At 41.1% G+C, this 16,324-nt stretch overlaps 1 protein-coding gene across 1 annotated transcript in view; it reads left to right on the top strand.

Moving 5' to 3' along the window:
• Window positions 1-15,254, top strand: part of FAM65C (family with sequence similarity 65, member C) — a 31,227-nt gene extending 15,973 nt beyond the window's left edge. The window contains exons 11-21 of the mRNA XM_009893355.1: window positions 5,140-5,269; window positions 6,274-6,858; window positions 8,047-8,186; window positions 9,036-9,168; window positions 9,921-10,029; window positions 11,249-11,410; window positions 11,575-11,733; window positions 12,867-13,069; window positions 13,338-13,421; window positions 13,971-14,061; window positions 15,154-15,254. Of these exons, the coding sequence (XP_009891657.1) occupies window positions 5,140-5,269; window positions 6,274-6,858; window positions 8,047-8,186; window positions 9,036-9,168; window positions 9,921-10,029; window positions 11,249-11,410; window positions 11,575-11,733; window positions 12,867-13,069; window positions 13,338-13,421; window positions 13,971-14,061; window positions 15,154-15,254 (1,897 nt within the window). The remainder of the gene's footprint in view (window positions 1-5,139; window positions 5,270-6,273; window positions 6,859-8,046; window positions 8,187-9,035; window positions 9,169-9,920; window positions 10,030-11,248; window positions 11,411-11,574; window positions 11,734-12,866; window positions 13,070-13,337; window positions 13,422-13,970; window positions 14,062-15,153) is intronic.
• Window positions 15,255-16,324: the final 1,070 nt, after the last annotated feature.

Here is a 16,324-nt window from a genome sequence, read left to right as displayed (position 1 = left end):
TGCTCTACGAAACTTGCTCTTACTTGTGCCAAGTTACGTATGTATTCCCATTTGAATCTGAAAGCAGAGACATTCATGGTAGAATTACTGAAAACTGTGTGGAGTGGAGATAGTGCAAGTTCTGCTATATGTTTTTTTTAAAAGTAGCTCTTAAAACGACAGTTCTTTTAAATGAAGGCCAATTAAAATACTCTGATATTTGTATGTCTTAGTATTGGGGAAGGTGATAGAGAAGAGGGGCATGGGGGGGGAGGGGGGGGATATATAGGCTCTTACACATCCCCTGCAAAGTCTGATGTCTTTATTTGTCATCTCTGACTCTGGAGCAGACACATGCCACAAAAAATTGCATTGGCTTTTATGTGGATGCAAAATGATCAAAAGCTCTATACGGAGTTTTGGAGCACAAAGGACTGCGGGCAGAACCCTCTGCTTGCAGAGATGCTTTTCATAAGGGAAGTTCTTTTTCCCTATGACTTCAGGCCTAATGTCTTAAACTACACTTTTGCAGTGAAGGAGATATACTTTCTTTGTGGAACTGGGTATAAAATCTGCTTTTGCAAATGGCACATTCATAGTGGAGTCTGGAAGGGATCACTTCTACTCCCTTGTTGTTAAGCCACACATGGCATCTAACAGATTTGCTTCACTTGCTTTTGCTGGATTGGCTTGCTTGCATTTCCTCACTGGCAAAAACTTGCATAAATAATTATTCATGTAAGTTGTTCTTCCAAAAGGACTGCATGAGGAAAACTCCTTCCTATTCTGGAATATTGCATAGTTTCTCAGATAATAGCCTACATCTCCAAAGCAAACGATCTTTGTGACTACATTTAAACCCCCCCACCCCCCCCACCCCCCCCCCCCAAAAAAAAAAACAAAAACAAAAACAAACCCCAAACAACAAACCCAACCCACAAAACAAACAAAACAAAAAACCCAAAGAACCCCAATTTAAATCATGTTGACACTTGATCATTGCAGTAGCTTGCAGCTCAGAGTGCAGCTTTTGATTGGCAAGATGAGCATGTCTCTGGTATTTGGGACAACCATCACCCAGCTTTTAGAGTTGGCAACAGCTGACCTGGGAACAGGGTTAGTGGTGATGCATTTTGTTTGGGAGTTAATCCACACTTGGAATTTTTCAGCATATGAGAAAACTCCGTCTGTGTGTCTCTGTGTTTAAGTTTTGTGAAATGCGTTGGTATCCTACCAAGTAGATTCTCCCGAGCACTTCTGCACAGAACTGGCAGGCTCCTCCTCTTTGACAGTCTGTTTGCTGACGCTGTTTACAGAAAAGAGAAGATGTGTGGTGACAACTCAGGGTGTTTCTATTTTTCAAAGATAGAGCACTCAAAATAACAGCTGCTTTTTTCTTTGATTTAAGAATAACTAAACAAATCCAGCTGATTTGCCCAAACTTCCCTGAGAAGCAAGCTTTCAATCTAGACCTGCTTTGTGAGAAATCCAAATGTAGATCACTCTTCCACTTCTAAATGTATGTTTTCTTTAAATAGGCTGCCAGTCTTTAGGGCTCTAACAAAAGTTCCATCAACTCCTTTATAGATTATGCCATGAGGAGTGTGAATGAGCTTGGGCCTGTTGCAGAACAGCTTTGTTGGCCAGTTTGGCAGAAGACTTTGGTTTTTTTGCCAACCTAAACAGCAGTCTGAATTCTGTCTCTCACATGAAGGACAAAGAGAAAGCCTGTATTCTCTTTTCAGAACTTCAGTTAGCACCCCGTACTGGGATTTAAGGGTACCAGCCAGCCAGAACCACTCTTGCAATTTCTGCCCTCTTTGAGGGTGTGCTGGCCTGGCTCACAGGGTTCACAGAGTGGAAGGGAAAAAAAAAAAAACAACACCAAAAAAAAACACTTAAGGGAGAATAAAAAAGGAAAGTCTGTCTTTTTTGGTACATATCTGCTGACAATCTTGCTCTTATAGGTGAAAACTTGTGTGAATAGGTGGTTACTCGTGCAGGTATCTTTAGGCGGTAGTCCATCAATGCATCTCTGCTGTTGATGGTAATGGTGTTTCATAGCTTAGTCTTGTGATGAGCTGTAGGAACCTTGAAGTTGGTGCTTATTGTGCTTTAATGGGTAGGAGAAACCTAGCAATAATCACACTATTAAAATTGCACGGGCATTTTCAGCCGTGGTCACCAGGGAAAAAAAAAACACCTCATGATTAACAGCGAGTCCTATACAGTTGACTGTGTGGGGGTATTTTTGTTGGGTTTTTTTTGTTTGTTTGTTTTGTTTTTTAATTAATGCAAGTCTGGATTCACAGGCTTAGTGGGATTCAGACAGGTCTATCCACCAAGGGCCCTTCTGGCCCAGTGGTATTTAGTACGTGGAACAACTGGCCAGAAGAGGCATGATTAGGGCGCAGTCTTGGCAGTCAGAGAAAGGAATGCAGATCCTCTGGGGCTGAAGACTGAGTTAAGTCCAGCTCTTCTGTGCTCTGCCTGATTACTTATGTTCGTCTGAGAATGTAAACCAGGAAGTGTCCTCCTTGCACACCCAACAGAAAAATGCATCAGGGTGAGGAAAATGGTAGAAATCTTAAGAATTTCATCCCTCCGCAGGTTTGGTGGTTATGACAAAATAATATTTCACTGAGAATCCACGCTCAGTGCTGGCAAGGCTGAGGCACCTCTGAATGTGTGCGGATGTAAAGCTTCTGATGTCGTGGGAGGTTCAATCTAGGACATGTGAGCTCTGATAAACTATAAACGCCTTCAAGGTCAGCCTGGGCATAAGTGTTTTGGACCTGAACACTGCAGTCCTGCAACGGTGCTAAGACAAGCTAAGGAGTTATGTGCTGCATTGACATTGGCCTTAACAATGATGGCATTGTAGTGTTGTGCATTTAATGTCAATATTGTAATTAGTTAAAACCAAAGGCCAACATGTTTGGCGGTATAGAAATAGAATGGGGACAACAAAGATGATCAGAAAAGTGGAGCTGCTTCCATTTCTTTTTTTTTTTTTTTTTTTAAGAATTTTTCAGCCTTGAAAAGGCTTTGATAGATAACACTGCTCAGGCATATAGATGTTTGCTGTGGAGAACGTGGAAAAGAAATGATTAGCCACCATTTCCCTCAGTAGAGCCATAGAGACCCCCCCAAGTCAAAGTACTTGTTCCACAATGTGAAGTTAAATAATGAAATTTCTGCATACTTTTGACCTACGCGGAGAGTTTTGTGTCAACGATTTCAGGAAGTCACTAGACAAACTAAGGAAAAGTGTGTGACAATTAAAGGCAATAGTCTGCTTGCAAAGTCTGGTGCATGACAGATCTAAGCTATGGATTGCCTCAAATTTGAGCATGTGTCTGGGGGAAGCCTACTATATGTGACTTATTTCCTCTGCTTTTCCCCTGAATATCCCCTACTGGCTTCTGTCAATGTCAAGGTGCCGGGAGAGATGGCTTCATAGATCTGTCCCAGTATGATGTTTTGTTTGCTGGATGAATGTGGAACAAGATGATGGATCATGCCCAAAGAGCTTACAATTAAGAGCTGATAGATGCTTTAGAGTAGGCTTCATTCTTTCCTTCATCCTTCGCTTTGCTCTCTCAACTTGTTATCTTGCAGTAATGGGGAGCATGTGCTTGTTTGGAGGGCAGCTGAATAACTGTGTTTTGCTGGAGTCTTTTAGTAATTGTTAAAGAGGCAAAACAGATTTAGCTTGTTATTCCTGTCCCTTTCCTCCAAAGTGTCATTTTGCATTACTGCACTGCTATATTAAAAGCTAAAAATGAAAAATCTGAGGAATGGATCCCTGTGACTCTTCTTAAAGAAATGCTATGGATGGGAGTAATTTGCTTCCAGCAGTAAACATAGCAGGCTTTGGCTGAAAGGCTCTTACTGTCAGAAACCTGATTTATTTTTTGTGTAGTGAGACAATGCAGATGGTTCTTAATGTGACTGCATGGAACTGGCCTGTTTGATGAACCCCAGCTGGGTGACACTGGTTAATTTAGCCAATTAACCTGTATCAGGTGAGCTCACAGAGCATTACCTCCATGCTGAGGAAGACAGTGGTGCGTTGCACTGCAGGATGCTGCTGAGAATTGTCTCTGTGCAACATGAGAAGCTAGAGAATTGGAGCTCAGCTTTTTAAGTTTTGCTAGAGAGCAGAAGTTCATTTCCCTGTAATTGATTAGTCCTCAATATTGTTTGGGTCTTTTCAGACTTCTAGTGCTTCTATATTGTACAGCTAAATGCAGCTGACTTTGTTGTACTGTTTGGTCATTATATTCGTATCTATGAGATTAGATTTGTTATAAACAATTCACCTTTTTTCAAAATGTCAGTGCTTAAGTGGAAAAACAAACTTTCTTTTGGTGCCACAAGGCATATCAGTATGGAACAAAACCAACACATAGAAAAAAACAAACTTACTTTATTTAAATACACTTTCCCTCTCCTGGTTAGCTGATTTGCATTTTGGGAGACAGTTCGTCTAAGTTTACTTAGACTGCCTTGCAAAGGAGTTGGGAAATTAATAGCTGTGATGTAGTCTATGATTCTATGTAGTAGGTAATTGCAAAATCTTTAGAGCAGGGCTTGTCAAACTCTTTTAGACCATAGCCAGTATCCTCTGGGGCTATAACTGGGCTCATCCATGACTGTATGAACTACGTAACTTGCCATACACCACTGCACAAGTTACTTTCGCCAGCCAAAGGAGTTGTCTGTTAATATTTGAAGGATAATGAAGGTTTTTTTAATGGCTTTTCCAGGTGGTGCGTGCTCTGCAGGAGGGAGATTAATGACAGTTTTCCTTTATTACTTGTGTTATATTTCCTTCCTATCCAGTATGGTTTATGTCTACACAGACTCCAGTGCTGGCAAGTACAGTATAGGTTGATTGCTATAGAAAGACTGTGACACAGGTCTCTGTCTAAAGAGTGTTGGGAATTCTGTGCAAAATACACAACCTTTACGCCTACCTCTTTCTCTGCTGGTGCAGTCAAAGATATCGGTCAGAGAGGCAGTCTCTCTTTCCTTTTATTCCCTGTGTTGTTTACTAAATGTCACAGTTCAATTCCTAACAGTTGTTCCTGCCGCTAAACATTTCTGTGCTTTCTGGTCTTACTGACACTTAGGCCTTTGTATCTTCTGCTACAGCCCCTTTGACACAGAGAACCTGTTTTTGTCCCCTGGAACCACTGCTAAGTTTTCTGTGGGTAGCAGGAAGAGCTCTTTATACAACTGGACCCCACCAAATACTCCCAGCTTCAGAGAGAAATACTACCTGGTGAGTATGCTGAGGAAAGCAAAGTGTAAAACACAGATCTAGGACATGATTTTGGGCTTAGATTAGGCTATTGAAGAACATACTCAGAAATGTGGAAATGTAGCACTCTAGGGTCATTGCAGTTTATTTTGGGCGTTTGTTTTTTTTTCTTTTAACGTTTTAACCCCTATTCTTTTGAGTTCCATTTTAGATTTTGTAAATGAAAAAAAAGCCCAATCCTGCTAAATATTCCTCTTGACAGCCAGAGTGGTAGGTAGGGCATCTGCTCTAATAGTCTACGGTGGGAATCAAACTAGGCACCAGTCTGTCTCAGTAGCAGTGGAGCAGAATGGCATCTTAGCGGTGCTATGTGAAACAAGCTTTCGTCTTCCTCAACCCCGCTTTTTGCCAAGTGTAGCCCGGGGGAATAGAAAACCCTGTCCTTCTCATTCATTCAAGAGAGTTTCGTTTCAGTAATTGTTCATATAATCCTGTTAATTCTGCCATACAGCTCAAATACTGAGAATGTCAAATATATGTTCCCCTAACACCAAGTCTAAATCAGGTTTGGTGTTGCCTCACCAAGGCAGCAGAATATGCAGCCTTCGTGAGAAAGGTATATTATTTGTACAGGGTATGTTGGACTCTTAAAAATGAGTGTTTCCTCTAACTACGACATTCACATCCTGTCCTCAGCTGATGTGACATGGAAGCTGCTTGGCAAGGTTCTTTTTCCAGAGACAGTTTTTTAGCTGCCTTGGTAACTTTCATCTATAAGGTCTAAAGCACAGTTACTACTGCTCCACTTAGTTCATCCAGTAGGCTCTTAGTACATTGACTTTGTTTCAATAGTTTCTTTTGCCCAGTCTATGCTGGCCTGGCTCCCTTGTGCAGAAGAGCCCTGTGGTTTTAATCAGTTTGCGTGCATACGTTTCCAAGAACAGGAAACCATAGCTCTCTATCTTGGGCGGTATCTCATGCTTTTCAGTTGTATATGTGCTCACTTACGAATCTGTTTGCTGCAGTCTGTTTTGCAGCAAAGGCAGAACCAAGGGGATGTAACTGATGAAGCTCGGCCTCCCAGCATATTGAGTTACTTGGCTGCCTGTGATTTTGATGTACATGGGAGGAGCAAGCCTCACAATCCTGCAGAGACAAGTGAGGCAGACTCGTTCAGCTCTGAGGATCAGAAAGGGACAGAATCCAGAAGTACAACTCCAGCTCTAGACCATAGGACGTTGCCATTGGTGATTATTCAAAAGGCTTGTGCAGAAGAGCAACAGCATCCTCTTCCAAATCGCACAACTCTAGATATCCTGAAGAAGACTCCATGTGTGGATGGATTTCCAAATAACCCATCTAGTTTTCTGAATCGTCACAAAGGTGGTAGAGATTCCTTCAACCAGACCAGAAATCGCTGTCTGACAGAGCAAGAAGACATTAGCCAGAAAAGCTTGAATGCCACAAATGACCTGAAACTAGATGGACATACAAAGTCAATTGATAAGACTCTCCAAGAAGTGTTAAATTTGTTGAAATTACATGACGTGGGGCAAGCCCAACTGGAGAAATTGGAATACCAGATTTCATCTCTGAGGGATAAATTAAAGGTATGGTAGTGTTTTACTCTTGGGAGATGGTGTAGCTTCCGCTGTTACTCCTAAAACCGTAGGTGTTCGGTGACCCTGTGGTGGATTTGACTTAATGATGTATTGATGGCGTGCTCCCAAAAAGTAAGTTTGGCCACCAGAGGTCAGGCACTACTCAGAAAAGGCAGCCTTGAGAGCTACCGACACAGGAGCACTATGTTGCACAGCACCTCTCTGAGACAGCCTTCAAATGCTGCGCGCAGATCAATAATCTGGAAAACGAAATTAAGAAACTGCATGCAGTCAAAGTGGAAACTAGTCTGAGCTAAGCAGAATCTGAACTATATGTCAGAACCTCTACGTTTTGGTTTGTTTCTATTTTTTTTTTGTTTGTTTTTCAGATTTAGTATACCTTGAGATGACTGTATCAGTTCACCAAACAATGTTTCTTCAGGATCACCTAGCTTTTGCAGGCAGTTCAATCTTTCTGACAAATCTCATGATGCTGAAAACATTTCTTTATTTAGAAGAAAGGTCCCGGAGAAGAGCTTTCTGCAGGCAGTGGGTTGCATTGCGAATTTGGTGGCATTGTAGTATGTGGGGCCAGTGTGCAGACTTGGGAGATAAGATACTGTAGGACTTCATCTAAGGTCTGGAGTAATAAATGATGTTAGCAAAACTACACTGACTTCCTATTCCAGTGCAACCACTTTAAAAATAGAAATTAAAAAAAAAAAACAAAAAAAACCCAAACACAAACCAAGTGCTCCCAAAGCAGCCTTTCCAAGGGGGAGAAAGTTAGTGGCCCCATGAAATCCACTGTTGATATTGAAGTTCTTGGATACTGTGCTGGAACGCAACAGACTGCTAAGATTGCTACTTCTAGACTTGAAACGGGGAATAAGTGAAAGTTGTGCTAATGGCAGAAGATGCAGAGAATATCTGCTCTCGTATTACCCTTAACAGGCATGGAAATCCAAAGAGGAATACAGACAGGTTAAAATACTGAAGCATATTTTGAATTTAATTAGCATAGTTATTTTGAGATCAGAGTGCTGTACCAAGAGCAAACTTTCCTGATGCGTTAAAAATGAAATCAGAAAAGCAAATTGATTTGTTATTGAGTGATATGAAAACCAGCAAAGAACTGACGCAAAATGGCTTGATACCTACAAATAACAATATTTTTTCCTTCCATTCTATCAACAGCTAAAGACACTTCATCACAAACATTCATCTATGGAAAGTTTAATGGTGGAGACAGTACTGGAAAGTTTTGACTTTTTAAATGCTGACTGTAGTGCTGATGAGCTTTCATTATTTGGAAGCATAAGAACAGCCAGTATCAGGTATGTATCTGCAGCGCTTCATTGTAGGAGACAAAGGGAAAGGGGTAAGGAGGGCTGATCCCAGGAACACTTACCGATACGCTATACTTGGCCAAGGTGCAGAGCTGCTATTGGCATGAATATCCAGGAGAGAAACCAATTTTTTTGAATACTCTGTGATTCATAATTCAGAATACCTACCACATTGAAGTGGCAGGAAACTTTAACTGAACTTATGGAAAACACTGCAGGATGATACCTGTAGGATATGATGGAAGGCCCAACATGCAGGACTGCCAAAAACAGACTGCAAGAAACGGGCTTATCGGTGATGCTGAACAGTTCTGCACTAGTGAGGGAGAGAGCTACGAGTAGCTTACAGAGCTCTTCTACCCGTTCTTTCCTTTGAATTCAGTTTTGCATTTGCAAGTTGTGTAGCACTGAAATTTGCGTTCCAGAGCTCTGAGCCTGATCCTGGGAGACTTACTGCACCCCCAGTATCATTGAGTTGGGAGAACACCAAGGGATTAGTCTGCTATATGTGCTGCTTTTGCAGTTCACCTGCTGCAAATGAGCCAGCAACTCCATTCACATTATTTGGAAATATCTTTTACCGGTACATCTTGATTCTCCAAAATGGGAATTTCTGGGATCAGCTGATCTGCTATTACGGTCCTGGAATGACTTTTAGAAATAAAGTCCTCATGTTCTTAAGTAGTGTTATAAATGCAATAATAAAATGAAATGCTGCTATCTGTTATATGCCACCTGGATTGTACTTCTACATCTTGCTTGAAGGTTACTATTGAGACTGCACATCTTCATATTTAGTGATGAGAGTTTTAATTTTCCCCCCCCTCATCTCAACAGCACATACAATGACAACACGCTTCAGTCCCTCAGCTGTGATGTGAGAACAGAAACAAGAGATGTAACTACTGGTGATGACAACTTGGACACACTTTTGATAACTCATCTGAAGCTGTGCAAAGGCCTTCTGCAGGTAAGGAGTAGCCTATGGGTTGCCACGGCACTGGTTGTAATTGTTGATTGTGATTACGGACAAAAGTGAATATGTAGCTGTTTCTTTTATGAAAGCAGAAAGACTCAGAATAGAAGTTGAGTCCAAACAGGCAGTGTGTACACGTGCATGCAGGGAACATGTATAAAACTGCTGCCTTTTTTTCAGCTTCTGGGTTTTGCTGATAATACTTTTGTGCACAAAGCAGGCTGCTAATGCAGCAGGACAGATTTGGGTTGAATTGTGTATCAATAACAGGTGATCATTTTTTTTAACGAACACAAAACTAATACTACTGGAAAGAAACTGCTAGCATGTAGGGCATGAAAAGAACTCCTATCTCCCCTTGAGACTTCATGCCTTAATTAATTCGGCTTTAGTGCTCAAGCACATTATCGTCCTCAAAGTATCACCTCTGATGAGGATGGGCAGCAGAGGACAGTGTAACTGTTAGTATTGATCTGCTACACAGTTGCCAATGGACAGAGGCAGAGAAGAATGTCAGATGCCGGACAGCCTGTTCCAGCATAATGTTGTTTGCTCATCCTGTTCCGCTGAGCAGCTTTGCACTCAGAAGTGACCTGTCCATGCTGTGATGGGAGAAGAAACCTTTTGAGAGCAGCTGGTGTTTTCTCACAGATTTTAAAGTTTGATTCTAAGAAACAAATCCTCATTCATCTTGAGCTTGATACTGCCTTTGTTTCAGCTACTAAGATAAGCATGTTGCATTTCAGAAACTGACGTCACCAAATGTAGCCCAGGTCGTCCAAGAGAGCATTTTGGAAGAAGTATCAGAGCAGACGCGAGTCCTGGGGGATGTCTTGGATATGTCTGTTGAAGAAAGTGAGTAATTGCATTATTCCAAGGCATGCCAGAGATGTGAGAGGTACAGGTAACTCTGCTAGAGCTTCCCCAGACATATCAGGGTTCAATTCTTAATTCCTTAACAAACATTCGCATTATTAAAACAGCTCTTATATCTAGATTCTTAGGAAAAAACAAACAAACAGGGCTTATCGTTTGTTTGGGGTTTTTTCCTTGCAAGGAAGGAAAAGATTTGAAGTTTGGCTCAAAGAAATAGTAGCTGAACTGGTATGTCTTAGAAACAGAGATATTCTAGATGATGGAGTTTGCAGTTAAAGAACAGCAGAATAGCCTTAATAAAATCTTTTATATCTCCGCTTTTACTTGGTAAGCAAACAGCCCAACTTCTATACACGTTTGCAACCAAAGTTTGGTGTGCAATTTTTCCCATCTCAGGCCTTCCCCCTACTAAATTCTTCCATTGACTGTTAGATATGACAAAGTGATAAAGGCACAATGGGAGACTTTGAAGGCTTTTCTTCTCATCTGGGTAAATATAGCGGCAAGGATGCAAATTTTAGTTGGAAGCATTTGCTGACAGATTTTGTCCTGAAGGATGTGAGAATAAGCTGTTCCCTGGAGTAAGGCTCTGAAGGGCCTTTGGCACAACATGAGGAAAGTGTAGGAGTCTTAAATGCCGAGCACACGTTCAGCATCTCTATAGGTAAGAGTGAGAAATGACAGGGTTTAAATGATAGCAAGAAACCACAGGGTATTGCTCCAAGTGCTCTCCTGTAGTGTTTGCTGAAAGAAAGCCTGCCTCAGCCCATGCACTGAGGTTCAGAGTCTTCCACTTGTGCCATTTCCAAGCATTTTAGAGATCCTGACTTACGTACCTTCACATCTCTTGCTGGTAGAAGTGGAAACAGTTAAATCCACAGAAAGTTCTTCTGAAACTTGACTCAGATGCTGGGATAAAATGAATAATGAGAGGCAGGAGAGCTGCTAGGCGTCTCATTCAGGTCTCATGATGACAGTTTAGGAGCTCAACCCAAGCTTGGTGAAAGCAATGCTTGCAGATGTTAAAATACTGGCAGCAGATCTCCAGCTTTGAACAAAGCCATCTATATAATGCAAATACAAGTTATGCTGACACATCTCTAGATATGCCATCTGGTGCCTGATTTCTCGTGTAAAATCCAAAATCTGCTAGAGCTCACTAACTTTCTAAAATGTAATTTATTTTTTTTTTTTTCAGTTGTTCAGAAGACTAAAAAGAAGAAGCACTATCTGAAAATCTGGAGCGATCTTGCAGAGCCTGGGAGCATCTTGTTTGCTTCAGCAGAAAGATTCTGTCATGCACTAAAATACACATTGACGCTCAAAGTGAAGGAAAAATACCCTGGTCAATTAGAAGCAGGTACCAGTCTGTTCCTTGAACACAAGGCCACTGTGGTTTCATTTTACTGCAATTGTCCTTATGCATTGGAAAAATAAACTAAAGCTCACGTTTTCTTGTTTTAAGCAGCTTACATCTAGCCAACCTTTTGTTTTCTCGTTTGTTCTTTTCTGTGTTACTTTCAGTATTGCAGAGGTTGCAAGAGCAGATCGTGACCTGTGACGGGTTGCTCCCCTCTCCGTACCTCCAGACAGAACCGGTTACTTTATACCAATTTTATAGCTACCTGGAGAAACACCACATTACCAGCCTGGAGAAACACTTGGGAAAACTTGCTAAAGAAGGTAACGGCAGTGCTTGGCTGCTTCGCTTGAGCTCACAAGCCCAGCAGCTGGCTGCTGCTCTCCAGGTTACTACTCAAGATAGACTTTCAGAGCAGAGGACAGCCCAACTATTGCATTGCCAGTTTGTTGCCATTTTAATTCCCCTTACGACCATGCAATTTTAATTAGAGCAGGAAAGACGTGCTTAACTCCCATATCTAACCGGGTAGAAACAACACAGAGGTGTGAAGGATGGGTTTATCTTGAGCACCCTAAAAAAATGGGTTCTGTGGTATTCTCTTAAAGTTGGCAGCCATCTACAGCTGGATTCAAGGACTGAGTAAATGTCTGTAGCTTTATGTGACTGTTGCAGCTGTAATCAGACACAGATAATAGCAATAAAATTTCAGAGGTTACTAACGTGCATTTTCTAGCACGAGGTAGCCAGTGTCTCGCTGAAGTCTAGTCCAACATGTGAAAGTACTTTAAAACTTAATCTGTCTCAGAAAAGAATTGTTTTAAAAGTCGTCCTGATATTGGCTCTGCTGTTAGTCTTATTTTGATGCAGACGACTCATCTGGTGGGGAACTAAGAACTTGTGCATTGCTAGTCAGTGAAAAAGACCTGCAATATTCTTCAAATTGAAACTGTTAATCTAGTGCCTGATTTTTTTTTTTTATTTTTATTTTTTTTTAAATTTAGAGGGGTTTATTTTTGACCACTACAGCAAGATCTTTCAGAGATGTTTAAAAGTATTTTGCTTGATTTTGTTTTCCTTATTTTATGACTACTCTGCTTGTCCTAATGTCCAAAGGTGCAGGGGTTCCTTTGCACTGTATGTTGTACTCAAGGCACCCAGGTCCTAAAAGGACCAGAGCTTCGCTGCACCCTGGGCGCTAATATTGTGAAATAATAATCTCTGCTCCATTTGTCAGACAGTCTGGGCATAGGAGGAAATGAAACAATGACAGGGAAAGAAGACAGGATGGTCAAAGGAACGGTTGACCTGATTTGCTTCCTGCTATGCTTGGCTTGCTAATTAGCCATGGGAATAACTACAAGTAGCCAAAAGAGATGGTGCTAGAGAGGAGTTTGTCTTCTCTTGATAAGGTCTTTGTTTGTCAGTTAGTGAAGTTGAGTCCTTTCGCTTGCAGTGATGCTAATTGAGGAGCTACAATGCCCTGGACGGCTGAAGACTCTTAAAAAATTGAAAGGAAAGCGACTGAACAAACTCCAACCTCTACCACAGACTTTACGGCTGCTTGGGATTTTACAGCTGGATGACAACCACCGCGTCAGCAAAGCAGCCACATCCTGCCTCTCCCGGGCAGCGGCAAACAAGAACTTTAGGGAAAAGGTAGAGTGCCATTCTTGCCGGCTTCTGAGATGCTGAAATACATGGAACTGGTGTTATCCTAGAATAACACTATTGTCTTCTCTGTACTTCATTAATCTGTTAACTAGAACCTCAACTACATCAGTGCTCAAGTGGCTTGTCTATATCCTTTATTCAATTTCAGACAGGTAAAACAGTGCTTATGTCAGTCTGAATTAGAGTGCTTGATTATGTTTAAGTTTATAAAGCCTTTCTTTTTTTTTTTTTTTTCTTCTCTTTTTTCATTTAGGCTGTCTTTTTTTACACCGATGTTTTAGCTGACTGTGATGTAAGACTTCAGCAAGCTGCGTGTTTGGCCCTTAAAAACCTCAGAGTAAGTATTAACAGCTCTCCTTTTGCTGTGCCTGTCTGGCCAAAATTGCTAGATGCAAAAGTGTATCCAGCTTTTTTTTTACTTTAAGCTGGTAGGATTACTTTTTCAGCTTCCTTCTATTTAGAATTAATGAATTCTTTGGCTGCCAAAGTTCCAAACTATTAATGCTATTATTCAAAAGACAACAGGCAGAGGGAGCTGCAGGCATCTTGGAGTGTCTCAATTTGATCTGCCAAGCACAGTACAATAGCAGAAAGGATGTTTTCTAACTTCTGCAGTATTGTCAGTGGTAAAGGACAACAGACACTGACTGGGGGACATCTAACGTAGAAAAATGAGCAGGAGTCAGCTTTAACTAGAAAAAATTAAAGTTAAATCAGTTCATCTTTTTTTTTTTTTTTTTTTAAAAATAGCTGATTGAAATAAAAAAACTAAAAATAAAAGTAGTGTTTGCATGGGAATTAGTATGTATGTGTTTACCTTGCAGAAACTGTTCATTGCATTGCTTGCTGAAAAGCTACTGTTGCAAATCTTTCTCTTCTCAAACAGGGCATTGAGAGCATCGAGCAGGTTGCCCACCTGTGCCAGTCTGAAACAGAGGAAGTTAGAAATGCAGCCAGGGAAACGACGCTCTCCTTTGGTAAGTCTTTCATACAACTTTAAAATATAGATTCTGAAAAAGTAATGTGAAATAGTCCAGAACCAGAACAGGCCTGAAGCTCAGCCTGAACATGTGGACAATGGAAGTGTTTCATGAACAGCTCTTTCATACCATTAAGATAAACTTTGTACCACATGCAATAACCAAAGGCTCCCATTAAATTTGAGGAACCAGACCAAGAAGATTTCTGTAGGATAAAGTGCTTTGAGAACCACTAAACTTTTTCAAAAGGTGGCAGATAAGTACTGAAAGTGCTGCTGGAGTACTTCTTAATAGTTGTACTGGCATCAGCAATTTTCTAGATTTTGTAAAGAGGACATTTGAACCAGGCAGATCACAGTAAAGCCTCTGCTGGCTCTGAGATTAGGTGAGCTGATTTAGAGACCTTTTCCATATCGGAACAGACTCTTTGGGCTCAGTAATCTCTTGTAGCCACCTGCAAACTGACTAGTTACTTCTAAATTTGATGTTCCTATTCTTCTTCGAATGGTTCCACTCTGAATAATGGAGGAGCAAAAAGTATGAACAAAATGGTTTTATGCTGGTTCATTACCTGTCACTGCACCTGAATTCAGTACATCTGCAGTGGTGTTGAGCTGCTAATGAAATGTCAGTGTTCCAAATTTGCTACTGCCTGGGCATTCGTCCTTCTCCTGAGGGCACAGGAGAATTGCCCAGGCTAAATGCCTTAAATGCACAGCTGCTAGAGAGGATGTCCAGTTTATCTGGGAGACGGTAACTTCCTTGTTCCGTTCTTCCTAAAAACACTTTGATTCATGCTTAGTTCTGGGGGTCTCCAGACTTGCTTCACAGAAACACTGACTCACTTGTATTACAAAACAAGTTTTCCAACTGTGATGTTCCAAATTGTTACTCAGGTGGAAATATTTACAGGAGGCCTGAGTTTTCCCATGGTGGCTTCTAGCAGTTTTTAGAAAACTATTCCCTTGGGGTTGTGTTTGTCACTACTGAGAGTCACAACAGCAGTATTTCCAGAGTATCGCTTTTCTCAGGGTGTTTCTAACTGTCTGCCCTTCCTCAGCATGCGACATATTTTCTCTTTCTCCGTAGGTGAAAAGGGACGGCAAGCCTTTGAGAAAATGGACAGGATTTGCTGTGAATTAAGAGAAACTGTACAACAAGAGGCCGAAATTGAAATCACAGTATTTTAGTAGTGGAATATGAGGAGCTGAATCACATTTGTCCTCACAGCCACAGAGGATTTTTGTTTTGTTGTTTATCAGTGTGTGGTTTACTTCTGCCCTGCTACACACATGCTGCAGACTGACAGTACAGGTTTATTTCCAGTGGGGGAGAGTTTGCTGTCTACATGAAGTAGACTGGAAAACCTCTTCTCACTGTCTCTCAGCACATGATGAACTGTCAAGTGCTGGATGAATAAAAACTAGGATCTCGTAGAATATGGAACCAGGCTCTCTCTTGAGTTAAAATCCCTCTCTCACTGGAATTATCTGCCTCTGCTCAAACTGTAAGTCAAATATGATCTATTTTCCCATAAAGTATTTTATTAACTTGGCACCTCTCAAAGAGGCGGGAAATGATCACTCTCCACCAGTCTGTCTAGAAACTAGCAGACACATTATTTACATCAGCTGCCATAAACATTAGAAAAATCTAGCAGCAATGCTAGGTGGCTTCCTTTTTTGTACAATTTGGTTGCAGAAGGAAAGCTTGTTACTTCAGAAGCCAGTTTCTTCACAATCATTGCAACTTAGGACAGGTTCAAGCAAGGACAGACAAGGATATGCACTGAGTGTATGTCCTCAGCAGTTTACAACAGGAAGGTATGTCTCGTATTTGCCACGTGCAGGTCTGACTGACATAGGGACAGCTCTGTTTAAATTGTGGTGGTGTGTTTGTTTTTTTTAAAGCTATTCATTTAGTCATAGATCAAGACTTCTCATAATCATACACCCACTGTCAGGCTCCTGACTCAACACTTGGTTAATGTAGCGGAGGGTAGCCATAAAGAGAAGCCTGGCCTCAGGTAAAATACTCGACAGGGTTGGGCTTGTTTGTATATATATTTTTTATATATATTACTTTTCTATTCAGTATTTATTTGTTGGATTTCATACTGTTTTGTAAAATTCTAATAAAACATTTGAGACAAGTTCTTACAAGTCCTTTGCACTGGTATGTTTGTAGCACTGTGGATAGGTATAAGGCAATAACCCCCCAATGGGAACTGAGGTAATCGCAGCCCCCCTTAGCTCACCAT

The sequence above is a fragment of the Charadrius vociferus genome, unplaced genomic scaffold (assembly GCF_000708025.1).
Source record: "Charadrius vociferus isolate BGI_N301 unplaced genomic scaffold, ASM70802v2 scaffold259, whole genome shotgun sequence".
Taxonomy (NCBI): domain Eukaryota; kingdom Metazoa; phylum Chordata; class Aves; order Charadriiformes; family Charadriidae; genus Charadrius; species Charadrius vociferus.
Note: the sequence above shows the minus strand (reverse complement) of the source record. Positions and strands in the feature narration are given on the sequence as shown.